Below are 23,897 nucleotides of genomic sequence, written 5' to 3'. Positions count from 1 at the left end.
GTGAAACGGCGATGGTTAACCCCTGCTTGTGTATAGATAAAGCTATTTTAGAAGTTCCCTTTGGTATTTACGAATTTCTGCATGATTGGTAGGAACCTGCTTGAACAAAATTGTATACAAAGAACCAGAAATAGAAATTAGATAAGTATGATGTCACGAGAAATGCTATTAAAAAAAATTGTAATGGCCTGCTCAGTATATCTATATTTTATGCAAGCAAATAAAATCAAGTTTGGGGAAGCGTGATTAGAATCATAATGAACATACACATTTATTTGTGTTTGGAAGGGGAGGGGGTATTTACAGGAGTCTCTGTCATTAAACTATACAAGGGTCAAATGGTCGTACATATTTGATTCTAATTAGACATTTGGTCACTCAATGAGACGGAATATATTAATAATAATTAAAGTTGTAAAAGCAGAGCAAAGAATTTCTTTTAGATTCCTGAATACGTTACGCATTGTGTTCACAAGTGAATTCATGAATAGATTTAAGCATGAGTAAAACATGATAATGCTGACAGGCAAATGCAGTATTTGCTATGGCATCAATGACATGTACAATGCATTTAAAATGCTGATTGGATTAATGTAATCTTAGTCCAAAGGCAATCAAATTATAAATAAATTTAGCGATATTAAAGTACATCCAGGTGGGTGTTTCATAAAGCTGTTCGTAAGTTAAGAGCGACTTTAAGAACGACTGGTGATCCTTTCTTATGGTAAATGGTATTGAATTGGCGATTGTTTAGCGCGTATAAGGGTTCACCAGTCGTTCTTAAAGTCGCTCTTAACTTGAGAACAGCTTTATGAAACGGCCCCCGGGACTACAATGAGAACGCCACAAATCATACAATATATTTCAATTGAACTTGATTGTGGACAATCCAAGATATTTCTCAATTACATATTGGCTGTGGAAAATTTACAGAACATCTCAAAAAGATCTTGGTTGTGATATTGTCACAATCTATCACAAAATCAGCTTTTCTAATAGAAAGAGGGTGAAAAATTTTACTCGCTCACTCGCTTCAATCGCTTTCAACTTTTTGGGGCAGAAATTTTGCTCTATATGCCATGCTTGGCCCCTCAAAATGTTTGGCTCATCATGCCATTGACATAGCGTACTTGGAAATGAAAACAATGAAGATTGTGTTCAAGCTTACCAAATCTTTTCTGAATATCATTAAGACTTAAAAAATCCTTTGTTGGCCAAATAATAATGCAAGAAAAATCCTTGTGGAATAGAAATCAAACTTTTTATCATTCTTTAAAGTCAAAATTGCAGTCAGATCTGTCAGAATTATTCCTGTCATCAAATCACAATAATATTTATCATAAATATTGTCATCATTATTATTGATATGGTCATTATCCTCATTAGTCATGATTACAGCACATTACTAATAAATAATGTTACTTTTCATCACTGCTGTTTTCTTTGTTACATAATTATGTGATGATAATTATTGATAATGGTGATAATTACAATTGATGGCACCGCTAGTACACTTATTAATGTTACTGCTACTGCTGACTGGTAGTATTGACCTTAGTGTCATTAAATATACAGAAAAATGTATAATTACTTATATAAAAACAAATGAAAGTACAAAATACAAAATGCCTTTAAAAAGCCTTGAAAATGCCCTGAAGTTTCAAGGCTCAAAATCATCAAGGCCTAGGCTTGAATGTTCAAGGCCAAGGCTTTGATAAAGTAGGCCTTAAGGCGCATTCAGGCCAAGGCACTACAACACTGCCCCATCCTTATCCAAAGTTTGACTATTAAAATATCGTGCTTTTTGGACCCCCATTGTGGCAAATGGTGTTTCGGCTATGTAGAAAAAACACTTTTACTTTCTTGAAATCACGTGGAGACGCAAAAAAGGGCCTTTCTCTATCAGATTCATAAAGAAGTGCTGACACAGCAAAGCCTACTCCCAGGGGGGGGGGGGGGGGGGCTGCAGATTTTACCCCAGCATCCGTTTATCCTGTTTTGCCCATCTCTTGAAAAATCCGCCATTTTTTTTTTTGCAGGATTTTCTGCATTTATTGGAATATATACAAAACAAATTTACAATGCTTGAGACATAATCATAATATAGCATAAAGTACATAACCAAGTGACAATCTTATATGTAGTGACTGGAGAAAGACATAAATACAATATATAAAAAATATATATAATAAGTAAAATGCAGAGGCAAACTATATAAGCAAATATATGCTTGAAGCATAGCAGCCAAAAAAGGGAAGGGCTACATGGAAACCTAAGAAATTAATTGTGTCTGTAAGAAAAAAAATTAATGTCACGAATCATCAAATAACGGGGAAAAAGGTAGAAATTGACAAATGAAGTGTGTGCTAGTGAGTGCTAGTGGGTGCAAGTGCAGGTGAGAGATTTATGAATATCTGGATAAAATATATTTTTTCAATGAAGCTTTAAAAGAAAAGACAGATGCAGTGAGTTTAATATGATTTGGTATGTTGTTCCATATATCTGGGCCGTGGTGTGTAATTGTTTTCTGTGCTAAAATTATTTTCGGGTTTGTCAAATGAAAGTCTGATGAGTGACGTGTAGGATGTGAATGAATGTCGCTATTGTAGGTAAACATGTTTTGAAAGGATGTAGGTATAGCATTGGTTGAGAATTTGTACATAAAAATGGCAGATTGTAAAGTATGGATATCGTTTATTTTCAACGTTTTGAGTTTCCGAAAAATGGGATCAGAGTGAGCTAAATATTGCGAATGGGTGCAAATACGGAGTGCCTTTTTTTGAAGGCGCAGAATTGAATCTATTTTTGTTTTGTTGCTATTACCCCACAATATATTGCAATATGAAATATGTGATAAAATAAAAGAATTGTACAACATAAATAGTGATCTTTGGGAAAGACAATATTTGAGTTTATATAATATACCAATACCTCTGGCAACTAGTGTGCTAACATTATGAATGTGGCTGTTCCAAGTTAAATTATAATCGATTATTACCCCTAAAAATGTTGTCTCTTGTTTTTCAATGAGACTGATGTTATTAATTTGAATGGAACCACGAAATGTATGTTTAGAATTAAGGTGTTTAAAGTATATGAAATTTGTTTTGTTAATGTTTAAGGAGAGTTTGTTTGATTTAAACCACATAGACAATTTATCTAATTCGTGATTAAGTATTGTTTCAAGTATGTCTAAGTTTTTGTGAGAATAAAATACATAAGTGTCATCTGCAAAGAGAACATAGGTAAGTAGAGGTGATGCATTAATTATATCATTCATATAAATTAAAAATAACAAAGGGCCTAGGATGGAGCCCTGTGGTACCCCACACTTAACGGTACAAACTTGGGATGATTTATAATGAAAATTAACATACTGACGTCTGTTGGATAAATAATCATTAAACCATGATAAAACAATACCTCTGATTCCGTAAGTCTTTAATTTACACAAAAGAATATGGTGATCCATAGTATCGAATGCCTTCGATAGATCCATAAAGACCCCAACGGTGTGTTCATTTTTAGAAAGTGAATCTATTACTTTATCATGTAATTGTAAGATTGCATAGTCAGTTGAATGATTTTTCCTAAAGCCATATTGATTTGAGATTAATAATTTATTTGTATCCAGAAAAGAGTACAATCGTTTGTAAACAATTTTTTCAAGTATTTTGGATATACTGGGTAATAATGAAATGGGACGGTAGTTAGAGATTTGGCAAGGGTCTTCTTTTTTGTAAATAGGAATTATTTTTGCAATTTTTAGTTGATCCGGAAAAATTTCATTTGAGAGAGATAAATTGAAAATATATGACAGCGGAGAAGCTAAATAATGAATTATTTCTTTAAGTAAACATACACTGATACCGTCATGGCCACTGGATTTAGTAGATTTAAAAGACCGAACAATTTCTATGATTTCATGAGTATTGGTAGGGATAAAAAATAAAGAATGTTCGGCATGATTACCTAAATATGTAGAAAAATCATTGGCATTAGTTGCAATTTTAGATGCAAGATTAGGACCAACATTGGTAAAAAAAGAATTAAATGCATTAGCAATTTCTGAAGGGTCTTGCGTTTTATGCCCGTTTAAAAGGAACTCAACATTGTTAAAATCACGCGTATTTTTATTTAACATTTCATTTACTGTATGCCACAATGTTTTGTTATTATCCTTATTTATTTCAATTTTATTAGAAAAGTACGATCTTCGAGCCAAGCGAATTATTGAGGTTAATTTATTACGGTATTTCTTGTATTTATTTAAATGTTCTAGAGTTGGTGATTTAAGCGATATCTTATATAATCGATTACGGGTGAATATTGATTGAATTATACCTTGGGTGATCCATGGTTGTTTATTCTTATTTTTACCAGGTTTGATTCTTGTCAAAGGTACATTTTTGTCATAATAGTAAAGAAGTTTATTTAAAAATATGTCATATGATTTATTGATATTGTCTTCTCTATAAACATCTGCCCAACCCTCTGCACTCAAATCAGTTTTAAGAGATTGTATGTTACGTAAAGTTTCTTTTCGTCGGGTAATTTTTTCGTTATTTTGTTGTTTTGGTAAGTGTTTGTCATCTTGACATATCGTGAATATGGGTAAATGATCTGAAATGTCATAGTAAATTATTCCGTTGTTGTCTTTATCATTAAAAGTACCTACATTGGAAAAAATATTATCTAGTATTGTGTGTGTTGTACTAGTTATCCGCGTTGGTTTATTAATGAGTGATTTAAAAGAAAATGAGGAAAATAAATCAATAAACTGTTGACCAAGTGGAGTGTAAGGCTTTGAAATGTCTATATTGAAATTACCCATGAAATAAACGTCCTTGTTTTCGCGTGATATCTTTTCAAGGCATGTTTCCAATCTGTCCAAAAATGTGTTAATGATATTATTTGGTGGTCTATAGACAATACCAGCTATTTTATTTTTTTTGTTGTCCTCAACAATTTCTATGAATAACGATTCTATACCTTCAAGTTTAATATCATGTCTTATTTTGAAATGTAGATCATTATGAATGTAAAAAGCAACACCCCCTCCCATTCCATGTTTACGATCGTTATGTTTTAATGTATAATTGTCAATATTAAAAATGTTTGGAGTTGTTGAATGTAACCAGGTTTCTGACATTGCGATCAAAGAAAATGGAAAAGTATTCAATACGGATAAAAACTCACTGAAAGTATCAAAGTTTTTTTGCAAGCTTCTAATATTAATGTGCATAAAGCTAAAGTCGATTGGTTTATCGATTTTGGTGGTATTAAAAGCTATATTGAATTCGTTTGCAGTGTAGTATTTACACTGAGGTGTAAATAAAGCGTTGTTTAAAACGTCATCCAGGTTCATAAATGGCTGAAATTTCGGTTACCAATACGGTGTACTGAATTTAGGGTGAAAGGTGCGTGCAGGTGGGTGCAGTGTATTTGCTTAATGTAAGGATGTGTCGGATTGGGTGCGCGTACACTAGTGTGACGAACAGACTCCGGGCTGCTGAGTGACAAATCGAGTGAAAAGGGGGGAGAAATAGGAGAAAACAAAGAAATCATCCGGGATTCGTTGAACCTTGTGAAGAAATTTGGTACAGACAGTAATAGAAGTTCCAATGGTCTGTAAAAGCAGACTGACTTTGAGTGATAAAAAATTCAAACACGTGGGAATATGTAGAATGACATAATAAGTGCATGCAATCGTGACCACAAAGTCCAAATTTACACATCAGACACGTGTATTATGGAATGCAATAATCAGGATAGATACCTTGCTTTCAATCAATGCATCAATCTCTAGGTTAAGACTTCTCATTTGAATACGAATTAGCTGTATGGCTAAATCTAGATGCTCACCTGTCCCGTAGACTATATACACATAAACATAATACATGCATAGATTTGACACTTACAAAAGATCATTGAAAGCAAAATATTTGTTGATTGTAGTAGATTTGAACAGAATAATTTTTTTTTTTTTTGGGGGGGGGGAGGGCACAGTGTATATAATTCACCATTGTAAAGGTCCCCGTAGACGTATCTGTAACCCTATACAACTATTCAATTAAGGGTTCTGAAATAGGTATGCATCCTCTGGTAAACATCGGTCTTAGAAAGTATGCAGATGATTAATGTATAGACAGCAGTTACAAAGCAGAAGCATGCATACCATCTGAATGACTTCCAAAAAGGGCTCACATAATATAAATAATGGTAGACTGATATCAGTAAACGTTATCTGTAATCAATGATGTGTCAAACAAGACAGTAATGAAGATGTATTGAATAGAGTTTCATGGACATGATAAAATTCTTGCATATTTAAAAGCTAAGAGCTTAACACAGAGAAGATTGCTATATTTGTATTACTAGTATTTGTATTACAGATAGTTGAAGTGAATGTGAATGACTATCAGATTACTATCTTAATCACAACGAAATTGAAGTAGCCCCCTACAGTAGTAACAATGAAACAGTCATTATTCTGAAATTCAGGAAATTATTTTACATAAAAGTCTAGCTGAAACAAAATCCCAGTTTATATCAACCAGACTTTGTACTACAACATGACCATTAAATTAAATATACATCAACCAGAATTGAGCGATTCTGAAGATCTTAACTGTAGACTGGTGTACTCCCAGTGAACTGATCAGAAAAAAAATATGGAAAATACTTATTGGGTATTAAATTTAGCTAAAACGAGTTAAAACAATAAATTATAAAAGTAATAACCAACCAGGTTATTCAAATATGATATTCTGTCTGTATATAAAATTAATTTCAAGTATAATGTATATATTCACACTGTATTCATACTTATTGCCTTGCGTGGTAATTTGTTTTTCTCATAATGAAGGACAAAAAACAAAGTTTTGTATCTTTATCCATGATGTACAGTATATGAATAATCGTATTTAAATCTGACCCTATTCTGTTCCAGGTTCATCTACTTATGTATTGAAAGATTAAAGTACAAATAATTATAAGAAATATAAAACACATAAGCAGGGAGGCAAAATAATGTTGAGGGCAGTTACATAAGTAAATTCCTATTTTTGGTGCGATACATCTAACATAAGATTTATCTTGATGTGGAAATGAAAAATTCAATCTCCGATTCATTGTCAACTTGAAAAATAGATTCAGAAGTTTTTGCAATGACCCGAATAAGCTATCATGTTGACACAGAGAAAATGAATTACAGTTCCCATCGGATAGAAATGGAGAAGTGTTGGTGGACTAAGCCTGGGCGACAATGTAAGCGTATATAGCTATATCAACTGTAATCACGAACTTGACTCCTATATAAAAAGTTAAATTACTGTGGAAGTATTATATAAAAAAAAACCAGGAAATTTGAAAATCATGATGATTCCATATGCATGCATATCCTTTTCTTAGTTAGAATAGTAATCAGTGTAAAATATAAATGTCTGCATAAATGTCCACAATCAGATTCAAAATTAATTGCGGTCTACGGTGAATTGTTAGTAAAAAATAAAATGTGGGACAAAAAGGTTCTTCATGTAAAAAAAAATAAAATGATTATCAATATGTAAAGTATATCAATAAGCCACAATCAGATTCAAATTTAACCCTAGATTCTGTCTGTTATATATACACCTGTTCGTCTTAACCAGTGAACTTTAGACAAAATGGCTAAAAACTTAGTTGAAAGTACAGAAGGAAAAGTTGTGCTGAAACATCAAAAAGAAGATCACATACCATATTGGTATGTGAACATTGTGAACGAAATCAAGCTTTACTAGGAACGAAATCAAGCTTTACTAGGAAAGAAATTTGATAGGTTGAATGTTAGTTTCGTAAGATGGTTTGATATTCACGAGCTGCCAAAGTCTGTGAAATGTAAATTTCTCACTGACAAAGTGAGCCATTGTATACATGAATGCTTTTCATCATCCAACATTAATATGCAAAGTAAATTATTAAGCCAGTTGTCAATCTGATACAAATTTTACTATCTCTCATCCCATTTACAACTGGTAATAATCTTAACCATTGAACTTCAGACGAAAGTTACAAATGTAATTTATATACTTGTGGCAAAAATTATCATTAATGTGAATCATGAGAATGCAATCTTCAAAAATCTTCAATAAAAGGATAAGTTAACAGACATAAAGAGACACTGTCATTATCGCAGAGAAAATAAATCATGAGACCCATCCAAAGGTGGGACAAGTTTGGACAACATTTTAGGAATAAGAACATCTAGATTCTCGATTATACCTGTTATAATCACGAGGTATACTCCTACGAAATATCAGAAAGTAACAGTTTCTTGAAATATCGAAAAGGTTGTGACTGATGTCACATGCATTTATTTAGTTGACAACTTTGATCTCAGATGGGGGAGTAGAATAAACTACTACATTTCATTTTATTTGGCTAAGTGGTTATGTTAGTTTCGAGCTGTCAAATTGTCACTGACAAAATGAGTCATAATGTATAGTCATAACAAAAAGGTATACCCCTGTGAAATGTGAGGAAAACATGAAAAGGGGAATATCTAATACCACAAATACTATAGCTTACTTCTATCAAACAAGTAAAATAATTCAAAAAATATTAACGGAGAGTAATATGTACTCACCTTACGTAGAATTTGTTTGATTATCACAGAGACATATCGAATCAATGATCATTCAGAAAAAGTTTGACTAATAAGATTAAAGAACACCTCGATTACATTAACAAGGTATACTCCAATAAAATGTCGACAGATAAAAAATGCTCAGGAAATAATTGGAGTAAACGAAGCGACTGGTAGATTCGACTGTTTGTTCTTTACATAATGAATACAGGTATCTTTTTCTCATTCATCAAGAAATCTTAGGGAATGAAGAAAACCAGTTGGGAGATCTTGAAATTAATATAGGAATGACTGTGAATATTCATCAGAGTATCACAAAGGATTTTTTTTTTCTTAAATATAGGATCTTCTCGATAACATTTTTTCTTTTCTTTTAAAAGTGCATGAATTGACTAGAAGAAGATTACCGGTATACTTTACTCATCCTGAAGTTGGTAGTCATTCCAAGTAGATGCTCCTTTTTGTTTCCATTGAAGACAAACCTTGTTGTTTTTTAGCAATATTTTGGTCGACACGCCATCCTTTTTCCTCATGTCGTATGCAATCTTAGCGAGATGACCACGCCTAGCCTTGAGAGCAGGGGGGAGGTCCGTGCGGATCGAGATGCGAGTTGGAGTACCGGCAGGATGTTGCACGTTGGGTCGTGGTCGTCGATCTCTATTCTCGAAGGCAGATAGAACTTGGTTTCGGTCAGTCATGTAGACAAATTTAACGATTATTGGGCTGGGAGCTGTGGGTTGAGTAGGGTTGCGTGCACCTTGGGTTGCGCGTCGATGAAGACGATGAGCGTTAACAAACGCCATGTTGGCCGCTTCGTCAGCGGCAATTCCGAGATCAACGATGCACTTGCGGATGACTTGGAAGACGTTTTCGTTAGGATCCTCATGTAGACCGTAGAAGAGCAAGTTGGAACGGCGGTTGTAAATCTCCATCGAAGTGAGCTGATTTTGCGGGTCAGCAATTCGAGACTCCATGTTGGCCGTAATTTTCGGGATAATATCCTTCTCGATCTCCATAACTTTTCCCGAATTGAACTCAACAGCTCCTTCCATATCATTTACTTTTGTTTTGATAGCAGCAATATCAGCTGTAAGTCCAGCTTTTCGAAAACCCTTGAGAACGATGATTCCATGTTTTTGTTCACATCCATAAGTGATAGCGACCCATTGGCATTCGATGTACTATCAGTAGTTGCGCGTACGGGAACGTTTTGAGTCCCCGAAGTCTCAATAGCACCGGGGCCAGCAGCGTGGATTCGCTCATTGGTTTTAGGGTTCGATTGCGAACGTAGGTCGCGAGGCATTTTACCTTATGCTGTTCTCTCTAATGTCATCAAAAACCCAGAAAATAAGTGAGGAATATCTTTCCAAAATAGGTCCAATGAATACTTGAATACCAAGGCAAAGTTCTTGAGCTGTTAAAATCCGGAATATAATGAATATATATGTGAAATTGTAAGTAAAATGAAACAAATCAACCCGGAGCTGTCGAAGTAGTTGTTCACACAACGGCGTCCATGTAGAAGTTTGGAGCCTCATTGAGGAAAATGCGTTTCTGCTTATTAGTAAAGCCATTTTTACCGTTTTTTTAATCACTTGGAGGCAATAAAGTAGGATTTTCTCTATCAGATACGTATTATTAACATGTGCTGGAACACTGAAGCATACCCTCTCCAGGCATGCAAGGGGCTGCTGAAGTCTCCCCAACTTTTTCGTATTTTGCCTATGTCACGGAAAATTCGTGAATTGGAACATAACCATGTCTCTTACACATATTATTGGGCCTACTGTTCCGAACGTTTGACGGTTGTGTGGTATCATTGCTTTCTCAAATTTTGTAATATGTTGGTATAAATACTGCATACTACCTTGCACTGTGTTTCTGGACCAAGCATATATCCCTCTCCACTAGTTTCCAGAAATGGATGCGAAACTCAAGATTGTCGTCATCATTTCATTGTGGTTTCTTATCTCATTTCATTCAAGTACCTAGTATCCAATTAAACATATGTAAACTTATACAAAGTGTTATAATGTTAAATTCATTAAAGGACAAGTCCACTCCAGAAAAATGTTGATTTGAATCAATAGACAAAAATCAAACAAGCATAATGCTGAAAATTTCATCGAAATCGGATGTAAAATAAGAAAGTTATGACATTTTAAAGTTACGTTCATTTTTCACAAAAACAGTTATATGCACAACTCAGTGACATGCAAATGAGAGAGTTGATAATGTCCATCACTCACTATTTCTTTTGTTTTTATTGTTTGAATTATACAATATTTCAATTTTCACCAATTTGACATTAAGGACCAACTTAACTGAGCCATAAGATGTCATAACAATGGTAATACCACATGTTCAGGGAGGAATTAAACTTTGTCGCACAGGACAATGAGGAGAAAATTAGAATAATTCATATATCATATAATAAAATACAAAAGAAATAGTGAGTGAGTGATGTCATCAGTCCCTTCATTTGCATATCGACCAGGATGTGCATATAACTGTTTTGTGAAATTAAGCGAAACTTAAAAATGTAATAACTTTTTTATTTTACATCCGATTTTGATGACATTTTCGGTGTTATGCTTGTTGGATTTTTCTCTTATTATTCAAATCAACTTTTTGCTGGGGTGGACTTGTCCTTTAAGGAAAGAGTAAATATGGAAATATTTGAACAGGGTATATTTTGTTACCTATTGATGAATCGGATGGTTTACAACATCTGTGATTGCTTTATAGTTTCCAAATATCATTGAAGAATAGTACCCCTCATATTATTTCCCCTCGATGCTGCTATAAGCGGGGGCAATTTGAAAAAATCATACAAAATGTTGATCTTTAAGGTTTGTATAAGAACTCTACTCAGGGAAATTTATTATATTATGCCTCTGTCATCCCTTTATTGTAGATAGCGCATGTCCCGATGGCTGGTACAATGAAGGTTCCGGATGCTACAAGTTCCAAGACCTTAACTGGTCTAACGTTCCTTCATATGAAGAGGCTAAAGTAATTTGTGCGGGCATGGGTGCTAAACTTGTAGTTTTCAACAGCCAGAGTGAGACGAGTAATATAGGTAATATTTATGCAACTAATATTATGGGAGCTGCACTTGGATCACCATTTAACTTCTGGGTTGGCTGTACGGATGCCGAAGTAGAGGGCTTATTTGAATGTGAAGACGGTACGCAGCTATCCCTAAACAGTGGTAAGTTTACTCAACGAATATTACTGAAATACATGTATGTACAGGGACCATGGAAGAATTAACTGCATCTGGTGTCAATAGAACTCAATGGATGCAAGGGGATGGGGCTCATTACCATTAAAACTCTATCCCAACGAATAACATCAAATAACAAACAAACACACACAAGGGGATGAATGATATTGAAGGACACTTTCTTTAGAAATAAAAAACAAGATTTCAACACATTTTTCGTAGACATGTGAAGGACATACGGCCGTATTATAGATTTAGACACTGAATTTGAAAAAAAAGTTACCTTTGAACATTACATCCTAAAATTCGTTCGTAACATTGCGCTTGAGAAATGATCAATAAAAAAGAAGATTTTATTCATTTGTTTTTCAGTCACCAGATAATTTGATGCGTTAGATCACACCTTCCACACAAGATGTGATGTGTGATACAACCTCTGATTTTACTTAGTAAATTAATTAAAGTTTTGAGAATCGTCTTCAGAATTTTAATCGGGCTTCAGTAATTTATTTTCTATTTTTACAGACTTGTGGCGCAGTTCACAAGGATACCCCAAGAGTCATGTGTTATGTGATATTTTGCCAATGAATTCAAGTCTTAGAAATCATGTCTGTTTTATTCATACAGATTTGTGGCTTAGTGCGCAAGGATATCCCAAGAGTTCTGTTGGAGGGGGTGGCATTGAGGACTGTGTTTACTATTTACCAACCAGCAATGGCTTGGAGGATACTGATTGCAACTCACTTGCGTTCGCTCTCTGCGAAGGTGACTGATAGGCATACGCACAGTAATTTGTTTAGTGTTCACTGTTATATTATTAGCTCACATGAAATCTTAGAATAACAATTCAAGCAAACTACATGATTCTTTTCATTCATTTATTCATTCATTAATTTATCAATGTATTATCAAAATTAATATATTTATTATGTTGTATTGTCATTTAATCATTCTACTGCTGCTAATATTCTATGACACTTTGAAGAATTAGTCTTCAAAGGCATTTTGATTTGGTTTGTTTTTACCTCGTGTACATTAGTATACGTTTTATTAAAAAGTAAAGAGAACAATATGCCTTCATTTGTGTGTATATACATGTATACATATACATATATATGTTATACAAGAAACAGCCATTTCAACTTCTGATTATCAGAAATGATAGGTAGTATTGGCAACTCATTTTATTACAATGTTATAAAACATTGGAATTATCTTCCCAACGATCGACCTAAAGGGAATAGGAAATTGTTTTCCATTTTAAGAGGAAATTGACGAATATCTTTCACTTGAGAGTCAAAGAGAAGATGGGAATTCTTTGTTATATATCATGTATACTGGTCGATTTAGGCTAAATAGTCGGACCACGTTCTTTTTCTTTTCTCTGCCAGGTATTATTATTATTATTTTACATAATATGATTAAAGTTGCTTTGATCGATATGTCCTTTCTTCTTTCCTTTTCTTTTCTCCCTTCCTTCTATTCTCCTCTTCGCCTTGTTACTTTTTTTGTTGTTGTTTTTGTTGTTCTTCTTCTCCTTGTTCTTTTTCTTCCTCTGCTCCTCCTTCTTCTTCCGTAATTCTTCTTCTTCTCCTTCTTCGTCTTCTCCTTCTTCTTCTTCTCCTCCTCCTTCTTCTTCTTCTTCTTCTTCTTCTACTCCTTCTTCTTTTTTTTTTCTTTTTTAGATTTTTCTTGCGTATTTCATTTCTATATCTTATCTTTTGGTAATAGTAAATTTGGATTTTATATTTTGGATGGGTTTTCTTTGGGTATCTAGTATAATTTTACATGTTATTTTCGTAATTCTACACAAGTCGAGGGCCCCACTGAAAATTAGCTTTCGACCTTTCGTGGGTCATCCTGTGCAAGCCTGTTGTTTTGAATTGCTACAGTATCATGTTGTGGTGACTTACCAAAAAAATAAATCAAATCGAACAATCATTTGACTATTATAGATCGAAAGACTATTTACTCAACATTCACATCTTCAAATGTATCATGTTTTACCCGACATGAAATTTGACAAGTAAAAAGATTGAAGAGTATTAGGCATACTTAAAAAATGATAATAATCATAGTATTGCACTTATTCAATACCCCAATCGAAAGGCTTTACTGGATTCACAATCGCTAATCAAATTTTGATCATCTTCTGTAGCATTTAATTGATATGGTAATTAAACAAAAATAATTGCTTAGGATAACATGAACGATTCTTGATTAAGAATTCCGATTCTATTCAACGTCATTTTGTGATCTTGTGATTCTTTGTATTTTTTGGTTTAATTATTTAAAGGTTGAGATTACATTCCAGCAAAAGAGGAAAAAAAATTATCAAACAAGCGGGGCTGAAAATATCATACAAGTCCAATGTGAAAAAGAGTTATTTCAGTTTCACTTCGTTCCATGAACAGTTATTACTATAGCTAACTAATGATGGTACCTTGGGTGTTGATTTGTGTTGTGAATCTATTGTTCAAGGGGGGGGGGGATGGGTGATGTATTGTTTCAACCCTCGCTTGAATAGTATGACGTCACGGATCGATAACCGTATACGGTATACACATTGTATATTTTGTAATTCATTTATGGATCATTTAGCATTAATTTTTTTCAATCTAATATAAAACGCAAAAATTCATTGAGCGCTGGGGATAGGAATTACTGATACCATTTCTTCTCTTTTTAAGTTCAAGTCCACACGTCCCGCACTCCGACAAATAAAAATGATTTGAACGAAATAAGGCAAAAATTATTCAGCACAATTCTGAAAATTTAATGAAAATCTAAACAAGTTTTGAAGTTTCAGAGTTTCTCTTGAAATATAAACATGTTGTGGTCGACATAAACATGAAGAATTGTGGGTTGAAAAATCCAGTTTGTCACTACGGGGAGGGGGAACGTGCCCCCCCCCCTCCCCCCCAAAAAAAAAGGGGGGGGGGAGAAAAAGAGGGAGAAAGAAAGAGAAACGTAGTCGGCGAAGAAGAAGAAACTATTTTATATTGTACCATATTATCATAATCATGTTATATTATATCATAATAATAACGGTATATTTACCCAGGGTAGCCAATTCAGTTCCGAAAATTGTTCTCCCAGCGGGCCCTGCTATTATTATTACACGGGTTGTTCATCTCTCGTTGTGTTAGCATTTTTTTTCATGTTTTATCCTTACTGGTGATGTGTTGTAGAAATAATGCCCTTGAAGAAAAAAGGCACCCGAAAATCTATATTCTATATTTCATTGTGACCAGAGGATTAGTCTCCGGACCTTGAAATAAAGGGTCGGGGATTCAAATCCCAACCAAAGGGTAGTTTCATTCAGCAAGAAATTTATCCATATTGTGCTGCACTCGACCCAGGTGAGGTAAATGGCTACCTAGTAGGAATTAACTTTTTGAAATGCGTGTGCGCTGTAAGTAATTACAACCACCATGACCACCAAGCTAAAGCTGGTGTAGCAATTTCCAAGTTCTTTGGAAGCGCATGGAGACGTCATAAAAATAAATGTGATTTTCGCTAAACAAGACAGAACTGTTCATTATAATTATTATTATCATCATCATTATTATTCAGTGCTAGGAAAAAGTTAAATGCAGTGACTAGATACACCATCTTTATACCACGTGATACATGTGTTAAATTAGATTCCAATGGGGTTAATAAATTCTGATTTTTCAATCACAGATATTTTGAAAGGTGTAAGAACGACCCCCATGTGTATGTTAATTCATGCATATTAACAATAACAATACAATACAATACACACCCTATGCTATATATGTGGTAATGGTGTCGAATGACGGAAACGTTATAACTATTTGCATAAAGACTCATCCGACATAAACCCGGTTGATTACAATCATTGTATTTATGTAGTCGATCCTCTACCTGAACCCACAACCACAACATCCCCTGCTGATCCAATCACTCAAGAGGCTACAACGCCATCTACACCTGGACAAACCAGCCAAGATCCTACAACAACAGCAGCAACTACGACAAGCCGAACCACCCAAGATCCTATAACACCAACTACGACAAGCCCAACGACTCAAGATCCTACAACACAAACCACACCAAGCCCAACCACCCAAGGTCCTACCACACCAACCACGACAAGCCCAACCACCCAAGTTCCTACACAACCAACCACACCAGGTCCACCTACTCAAACCACCACAAAGACCTCAACAATGCAAAATTGGGGCACGGATTCGGAACAGGTAATCATAAAGCATGAGTATCCGCGAAATTGTTACCTGTGATAAGCGGGCATTATTCCGCGAAGCACTTCTGTGATTTTGTCCTCATATAAATTGTGCGAAGTTTCCCGGTCATCGGTCAAACATCTCTGGCATGTCTCTTAATATAGGAGTGAACAGTTGGATCAACTGCAGGATCGCAAGATTAAAAAAAAACACAAAAAACATATTTTTGCAAAAAAGAAAATGCCATTATAATCACCATGGTCCCTCGAAAAGATATTACAGTAAAATTATCGCTCAATGATGCTATAAACCTCGAAGTAGCTGAGATAATGCTGAATGTCTCGTGTATTTATTTCCCCCAAGGATGGAACCACCATTGCTAATGAAGTTTCAAGTGGAACTAACACCGATGGTAAGTTATTATTTCATTGTATTGAAACAATATTTTGTAATTATGATACCCAATATATGGGAAGACATGGCAAGAATATGCGTCAGCATCACTGCAACAAAAGTTAAAAATTTTGTTGACCAAAATTGTTTGTAAATACTAATGGATTTTTCTCAATAAATTATATTTTTCATTAAATCGAATGGCAAATTGGTTTCAAATGACTCGATAAATGGGTCAGCTGCATGCACTGGCGTACAGAAAGGAGGGGGGGGGGGGGGCGCTTTGGTTCATTATGCTACTGGCTGTATGGCACTGTTATTCTTATTCTAGTCATTTTGACTAGTTCCCGCTTTGATTTGTTTATAACACAATTATATCTGACCAGAATACATGTATGTAATAAAATACCACCCAGATCAGTGTTGTAGTCAAGGCTAAACCTCCAATGCCACGCAATGCCCAGGCCAAGGCTTTATTGCCCAAAGCTAAGATTTTAATACCCATGGCCAAGGCCAAGCCTGGCATAGAGACCCAAGACCAAGGCGAAGGCCTGAAAACCTCAATGCAAAGGCATTTCAAACGATACACGGAACAATGAGCCAACATTGCTTAAGCTTAGGGTACAGACATGGCAAACAGTGCAAAATCTACAAAAGGTGTGAGCGAGCAAAATTCTCGACCTTTTGTACATGAAAATTTGATTTTATTATAGATTTAGACATAATATGAAAATATGATAGTAACAAAATAATTACCTTTGTTATTATTTCTTTAGGCGATTTACATTGCAATAATCGTTAATCCCCCTGTCATCCGATCCTGGCATGCCCATTCTCAACGTCTACCCTTTCTCCATTGTTTGGGACAAGGGCGGCAGAACGTTTTTTTTTTTTTTTTTTTTTTTTTTTTTTTTTGGGGGGGGGGGGGGCAAAGCCAAAAAGGGCACTTATGAAAATTTAATATACTGACCAGAAAAAAGAACATGTTAAGGAGTGCATTTATTGACTCATGAATAGGATACATATCTTACAAATCAAATAATGCAAGCGCGAATCGTGAGCTCAAAATATGTGATATTCCAACCTGAAAACTGGACATTCTAAGCACTTTTGTAACCAGCAACGGAATGAGTACCTAACTAACTAAGCAATAATTAATGCGACCGCGGAACGCGAGCCAAAATTTTGTGATATTCCAACCTGAAAACACTGGACATTCAGAACATTTCTGCAACCATGAACAGGATTAGTACCTAACTAAACAATAATTGATGTGAGCCCGAAGCTTGAGCCAAAAATTTAGTGATTTTCAAAATCAAAATGTACCTTCAAGAAAGGTATTTCGTTTTTAAAAAAGGCATATTTTTCATTTGAAAAAAGGCATTATCCATTTTGAAAAAAAGGGGAATTTTTCCTACAAATAATTTTATTGGGCAAGAGAGCACAAAGCGCAGGTTGACATATTCAAATGCTGACCTGAAAATGAGTCATTTTTAGGACTCTTGTGTGTTTTCATGCTTCTTTTCTGCTTACAACCACTTTTTAATTTCAATTCTCATTTTGTGTATCTTCTACACTTACTCTAACTAAAGAACCGGAATAAAGAATACTAACAAAATAAAGTGATATTCAAAAGGATAAATATATATTTATATACATTTGCTTTGTTTTTGGTCGATCTGAGACACTAGACTCAAATCACAATAAACAAAATTAGAAAAGATGTACTGCTTATCAACGTATTAACTGATTTTGCAGTAATTACACAAATGTAAGCCAGTTCGTAGTTCCACTCTGGGCATGATCAGAAGATTCTGTGCATGATCAGAGGAAAGTCATTTGTACTAAAGTGACATGGTGGTTTCAAATTTAATGAGATAAGCACCAACGTCGATGTCTTGATCATTCATTTATTCTTTTAAATTGTGTTTTTCATTCACATCCACAAAAAACAATGCGTCCACGAATGACTTGTATATTTCACAGTTTGCCAAGTACATTGTACAACATCCTCTAATATGCATTCAAAGTAAAAATGCAACAACAAAAATACCTTCATAGAGTGTTCATTGATGTGCTATTCTCGTCACCTGGTCTATTCAATTTCTTCATCCCGCTATGTAAGGCATGCATACGTAATATCTTGCTTTGAAATCTGCCTATCTTAATGAAAGAAAAGAAATGTCATTTCACCAAAATTGTCCATGAAGTAACTACGAACTGGGCTATTCTGCCCAACCAGCCAATTGTGTCACCCCATCTATCTTTAGCCTTCAAGTGTTTTTCCCCCTCCTCCTCTCTTCTCTTTCTGTCCTCTCATTCCTCTTCCTCGCTTGTTTTTAGAAATGTCAGACCCCCCCAAAAAAAAATAAAGAGAGAGAGAGAGAGAGGAGAAGTTCCATCGCCAAGAAAAAGCTTAGAAAAGGAAAAAAGGAAAGGAAAAGGAGTAAATGTGATATTATTTTTTCTAAACATATTCTCACAGTTTATCACAAAATTAGCTTTTCTTTATCAAATTATTAAGAGAGTACAATTTTTTGTTGGCTCGCTTCAATCGCTTCCAACTTTTTTTGGCAGAAATTTTGCTCCATATGCCATGTTTGGCCCCTAAATTCTGTTTGGCTCATCCTGCCATTGACATAGCCAATTTGAATATGACAAAATTGAAGATTGTGTTCAAGTTAACCAAATCTTTTCTGAATAACGTTGAGACTTAAAACATTCTTGCTGGCTCAAGAAAATAATAGAAAGATTATCCTTATGCAATAGAAATCAACCTTGTTATCATTTTTTAGAGATTTTAAAGTATGAAAAGTATTGTCAAAATCGCAGTCAGATCTGTCATACTTATTCCTGTCATCATGTTAATAATCGCTATTATTATATTTATCATAATTATTAACACTATCATTATTATTATCATTATTATTATTTCTATTGTCATTATCATCATTAGTCATGATTACTACATATTACCAGTGTCAATAATGTTATTTTTTCATCACTGCTGTTTCTTTTTTGTTACATGTATGATGATAATTATTTATAATGGTGATAATTACAATTGATGACACTGCCAGTAAACTTACTACTACTGCTGACTGGGGTTATTGGCCATTATTGTCATTAAATATACAAAACAATTGAAACATTTACAATTACTTACAAAAAACAAATGTGTTCAAAATAAAAAAAAATGCATCGAAAAAGCCTTGAAATGTCAAGGCTCAAAGTCCTCAAGGCCAAGGCTTTAAAAAAGTAGGCATTAACGCGCCTTAAGGCCAAGGCCGATCATCAAGATACTACAGCACTGACCCAGATGCCTACTCAATATCTAGTCATGTCGACACGTTTGTTCTTATAGAGTCCATAATTCGATACAATATATGGTAGTATGATACAACCTCGAGCGATCTGATCATTTATTAAAGTTATTTTTACTGAAAATATAATTTTAGTTTGGGACGATTGAGGCAAGTGACAAAAATAGTATATTGCAGAATTCGATACAAATACAACGTGTTGTTATTATTAAAACTAATAACTAGGTTCATTTATATTACTATGATTACTAAAAAGGCGCTGTGTCAATTGCCGTTTGTTGCTTTCATAGCTTCAGTAATATTTAGAAAACATATCATACAAGGAACTCTCTAAACCGATCCACTACATTCAATTCCATTGTCAACTTAAACTCTCGAGAATGCTTACATTAGTTCATTGCACTTCTCTTGAACGTGGTACATCATGACACACGCAAAATAGCGCAGGGAAATTGCATTTAAAATGACAGCAAATATCAATTGGATTAAAAGCATTAAATCATTATTAATGATTAATGCGACCCGAATAATACAAATGTACACCTTTTTAGAAGTGATATTTTTTCCGTTCAGTGAATTTAACAGAAGAGTATAAATCCATTTTACATAGCAATTGTACATGGCAAATAATAACGACAAATACCGACTAAATGCGTGACCTAATTGCATCGTTATCCCCCCCCTCTCTCTCTCTTTGCTGATCTTTCTATATTTTTCCCTAGCATTGTTGATTTCCTCCCCTATTTCTAGATTTCTTTATATCCTATTATGTCGTCTTCTTTCCTTTATATTTTTCGAGTTCAGTTTAACTTGTAGATCTGTTTTTTTTTACTTTGTTTTACAACAATTTTTGGCAAATGTGACGTGGCACCGCATAATCAACAAGAAGTTGCTCAAAATTATTGTGAGTTTTCATTGAGCATAAAAGAAATCGTACACTATGCTTTAAAATTGATAAGAAATAACTCGAAGTGGAAGAAATTTAGTGAGACCTTCAAACAATTAGGAAAAATGAGGAGACAAGAGGGTTTCACTTTCAGGCTTCACTCAAGCATGATGTCCGGGTAAAAAAAATGCTAGAAGTTGTATGAAGAAGGGGAGGTGCTATTTGAAAGTGGTAAATTTTGGAATTTTAACATTTTGAAGATCAAGTCCCCCCCCCCCCCTTCTCTCTCTCTCTATTTACAAATAATCTTCTCTGGTGACTAACTATTGGGTTTGGGGGTAACAGGACACAAATAGATTAAACAGATCTACTAATTTATAGTTTGGCATATACCGATGCAAGTAAATTATGTTATGCTCTGGTACGTGTGCATGCTTGTATTCCGTTACGTTTGTACTACTACATTTCTTTAATCATACTGTTAATGTAATTGTTAATATGGTTAATGGTCCATTGATAGACAGGCATTGCTAATAATGCCTTTATCATTATTTCATTACTGTGTGTTAATTGCATGCAGCTACCCCCAGAGCAACTCCACTTCGCAAGATCAGCAAATCCAACGTGTTCCTCCCAAGCAAAGATAACAATGGACGTGATCTGATTGGCTACTGTCTAGTTGGTCACGTGATGGAGACTGTGCGAATGGTGAGCCAGTTACGATGCGCTATGATGTGTGTTGACATCGTTGGGTGCCGGTCTTTCAACTTCATTCAGAGCGGTGTTTGCGAGCTGAATTACGAGCAGAAGGAGGGTGCGCATGCTCGGTTTTTCAGCCGATCTGACGGGTGTACTTATTTTGGACGAGCTTGATTTGTCAACGCGAGAGGGCCCCAAGATACTATAAGGTTCAATTTTCATGAAGAGATATAGACATGTGGGAAGCGATTTTTATGCTGACGTCAACCTGGTTTCAGTAAAAACAAAAAACAAAACAAAATGAAAATATTTCTTTAAAATGTCAACGAAGTTTGAAAGAATAGATTAGATTAAATCAGATTTATTTATAAATGTATTCCGTCAACAAAATACGAATAAACATTATACAAAGTCAAATATTTACAGATTTTCAATCAAACATAAAATGTTAACAATAAACACCATATTGTATTATTAATTCACTGATAAATTAAAAACATATCAATTAGAACCTAAAAAAGCTAAGAAAAGGGTAGTTAGTAAAATATGAATAAGGACTTATGACATAAGATTAAAGATTTATGATATGAACATGCTTTTCAGATTTTGTTTAATTTTGTGACGTTACTTACTAGCAAGCTGCACATATTGCAACTATAGCTCCTGTTATGTTTTCAGTAGTGGGTTCTTATCAAGACAACACAATAAGTAGCCATATTTAGTAGTGTTCGCTTTTGATGTCCTCCTGTTTGCACTCTGCGCATGCGTCTCTGTGATACGAAGTTGATGATATTGTGTCGTCTTCATTTAATATTTAACAGCTCCCTCTATTTACCTTTTCTCAGAATTGTTTAGAAGGATTTTACAAGCACACTATCTGCCCTATTATTCCTCATATTCTCTATGAATTTAAATATTTATATGATTGTATGTGTATACAGGGGCCGCGGAATAGTTTTCAAAGTGGGGGAGGGCTGACCATGCAAAAACAAAATCATAATCATATGGTCATTTTTACGTTTTTGTGCACGGTTTTGGAAAATGTAGGAGGCTCCGCGGCTCCTGGTTTATATGAATACCCCCCCCCCACCCCAAAAAAAAAAAAAGATTATATGACATAAATCATTGCGGAGCTCTTCAAATTTGACATTTTGAGATAACATCTCAAAATTCTTAGTTATCAGTTAATAAATTTTCTACATAGTGGCATACTTCTTTTAACCTTTTCGCTACCTTTAAAAATAAAAAAATAATGAAATTGACGTCAATGTGAACATTCACTTAGAATGTAGTTTCCAGTTGGTTTGTTAAACATGTTGGATGGGAACATAAGCAGGCATCTAATACTAATAGAAAACCTATTGTAAATATGAGACTTTAAAAGCAATTGATTTTTTCGATTTGTATATGGAAAGAATAATATTGCCAATCTTACCTGTGATTATTGTCACACTCATTTTACCTTGGTCACATTTGGTCTACGGCAGTCGTACGGCGAGTCGAAAACAGTCGTTTTATTCATTTTTATTCAAACCACCTATAATTATGTAGCTGGTACAAAAAATGTTAAAACAGCTGTTTTCGACTCGCCGTACGGCCGCCGTAGAACAAATGTGACCAAGGTATTAGTAACGTTGTGCAAACAATTGACCTTAATATAACTATCGTTGTAAACTAAAATGAGGGAATCAAATAAAAGTAAAGTTTGTCTCTGTCGAGATTCCTTACTACACACTCAAATGTTGAAAAACTATGCACACTATTGTACTCCAACACATGCATATTCTTTTTTTACCCAACTATAGATAAACCGATTTTCAGAGTGTAATAACAAACATAATAACGGTTTTCTTCGTATAGGAATGTGTGTACTTTATCTATACTAGTCGTAAGTTGTGTGGTATAGACAATACATAGATCGGGGGTTAATACCCCTGGGTATTAAAGGAGAATGAAACTCTTGGAGCAAGTTAGCTTTTGTGAAAGCAAAAAAATCAAAGAATAAGATCAAAAAAAGTTTGAGTAAAATAGGACTAGCAATAAAAGAGTTATGAGCATTTGAATGTCGAAATCACTAATGCTATGGAGATCCTCCCATTGGCAATGCGACCAAGATCTGTGATGTCACACACGTACAACTCTCCCATTTGGACACTGAAAATATACCCCAAAACATCTCTTTTTGCTCATTCTAATCATATGACAAATGATTCATCAATGATATAATGTTGTGAAACCTCTGTACTTGTCATCTCATAATTAAGAACACCTCACCTTGTGATAGACTCTATAAAAGTGAGAATATAAGTGAAATAAGTACTAAAGTAATGAGGGAGTTGTACGTGTGTGACATCACAGATCTTGGTCGCATTGCCGATGGGAGGATCTACATGGCACTAGTGGTCTCAATATTCAAATGGTCATAACTTTCTTATTATTCATTCAATCTTCCTCAAACTTTCAACAATATGTTTCTTTGATTTTTCTCTTTGTTAGTGATTCAGCTGGTTTCAAGGGTTTCATTCTCCTT

General features: G+C 34.4%; 1 protein-coding gene across 1 annotated transcript; it reads left to right on the top strand.

Moving 5' to 3' along the window:
* The first annotated feature begins 11,656 nt into the window (after positions 1-11,656).
* LOC135154329 (mucin-2-like) lies at positions 11,657-21,630 on the top strand. Its single transcript, XM_064100436.1, has 5 exons — positions 11,657-11,840; positions 12,483-12,620; positions 15,735-16,081; positions 16,430-16,478; positions 21,249-21,630. The coding sequence occupies exons 1-5, from the start codon at positions 11,657-11,659 to the stop codon at positions 21,539-21,541; spliced, it is 1,011 nt and encodes a 336-aa protein (XP_063956506.1). The 3' UTR covers positions 21,542-21,630.
* The last annotated feature ends 2,267 nt before the right edge of the window (positions 21,631-23,897 follow it).

The sequence above is a fragment of the Lytechinus pictus genome, chromosome 6 (genome assembly GCF_037042905.1).
Source record: "Lytechinus pictus isolate F3 Inbred chromosome 6, Lp3.0, whole genome shotgun sequence".
NCBI classification, from domain to species: Eukaryota; Metazoa; Echinodermata; class Echinoidea; order Temnopleuroida; family Toxopneustidae; genus Lytechinus; species Lytechinus pictus.
This window is presented reverse-complemented; position numbering and strand designations above follow the sequence as displayed.

Excerpts from the sequence above, each read along its gene's own strand:
- LOC135154329 (XM_064100436.1), top strand. The coding sequence starts at position 11,657 with ATGGGTGCTAAACTTGTAGTTTTCAACAGCCAGAGTGAGACGAGTAAT. Across the intron at positions 12,621-15,734 it reads TGCGTTCGCTCTCTGCGAAG|TCGATCCTCTACCTGAACCC; the intron begins GTGACTGATAGG and ends GTATTTATGTAG. Across the intron at positions 16,082-16,429 it reads GGGGCACGGATTCGGAACAG|GATGGAACCACCATTGCTAA; the intron begins GTAATCATAAAG and ends ATTTCCCCCAAG.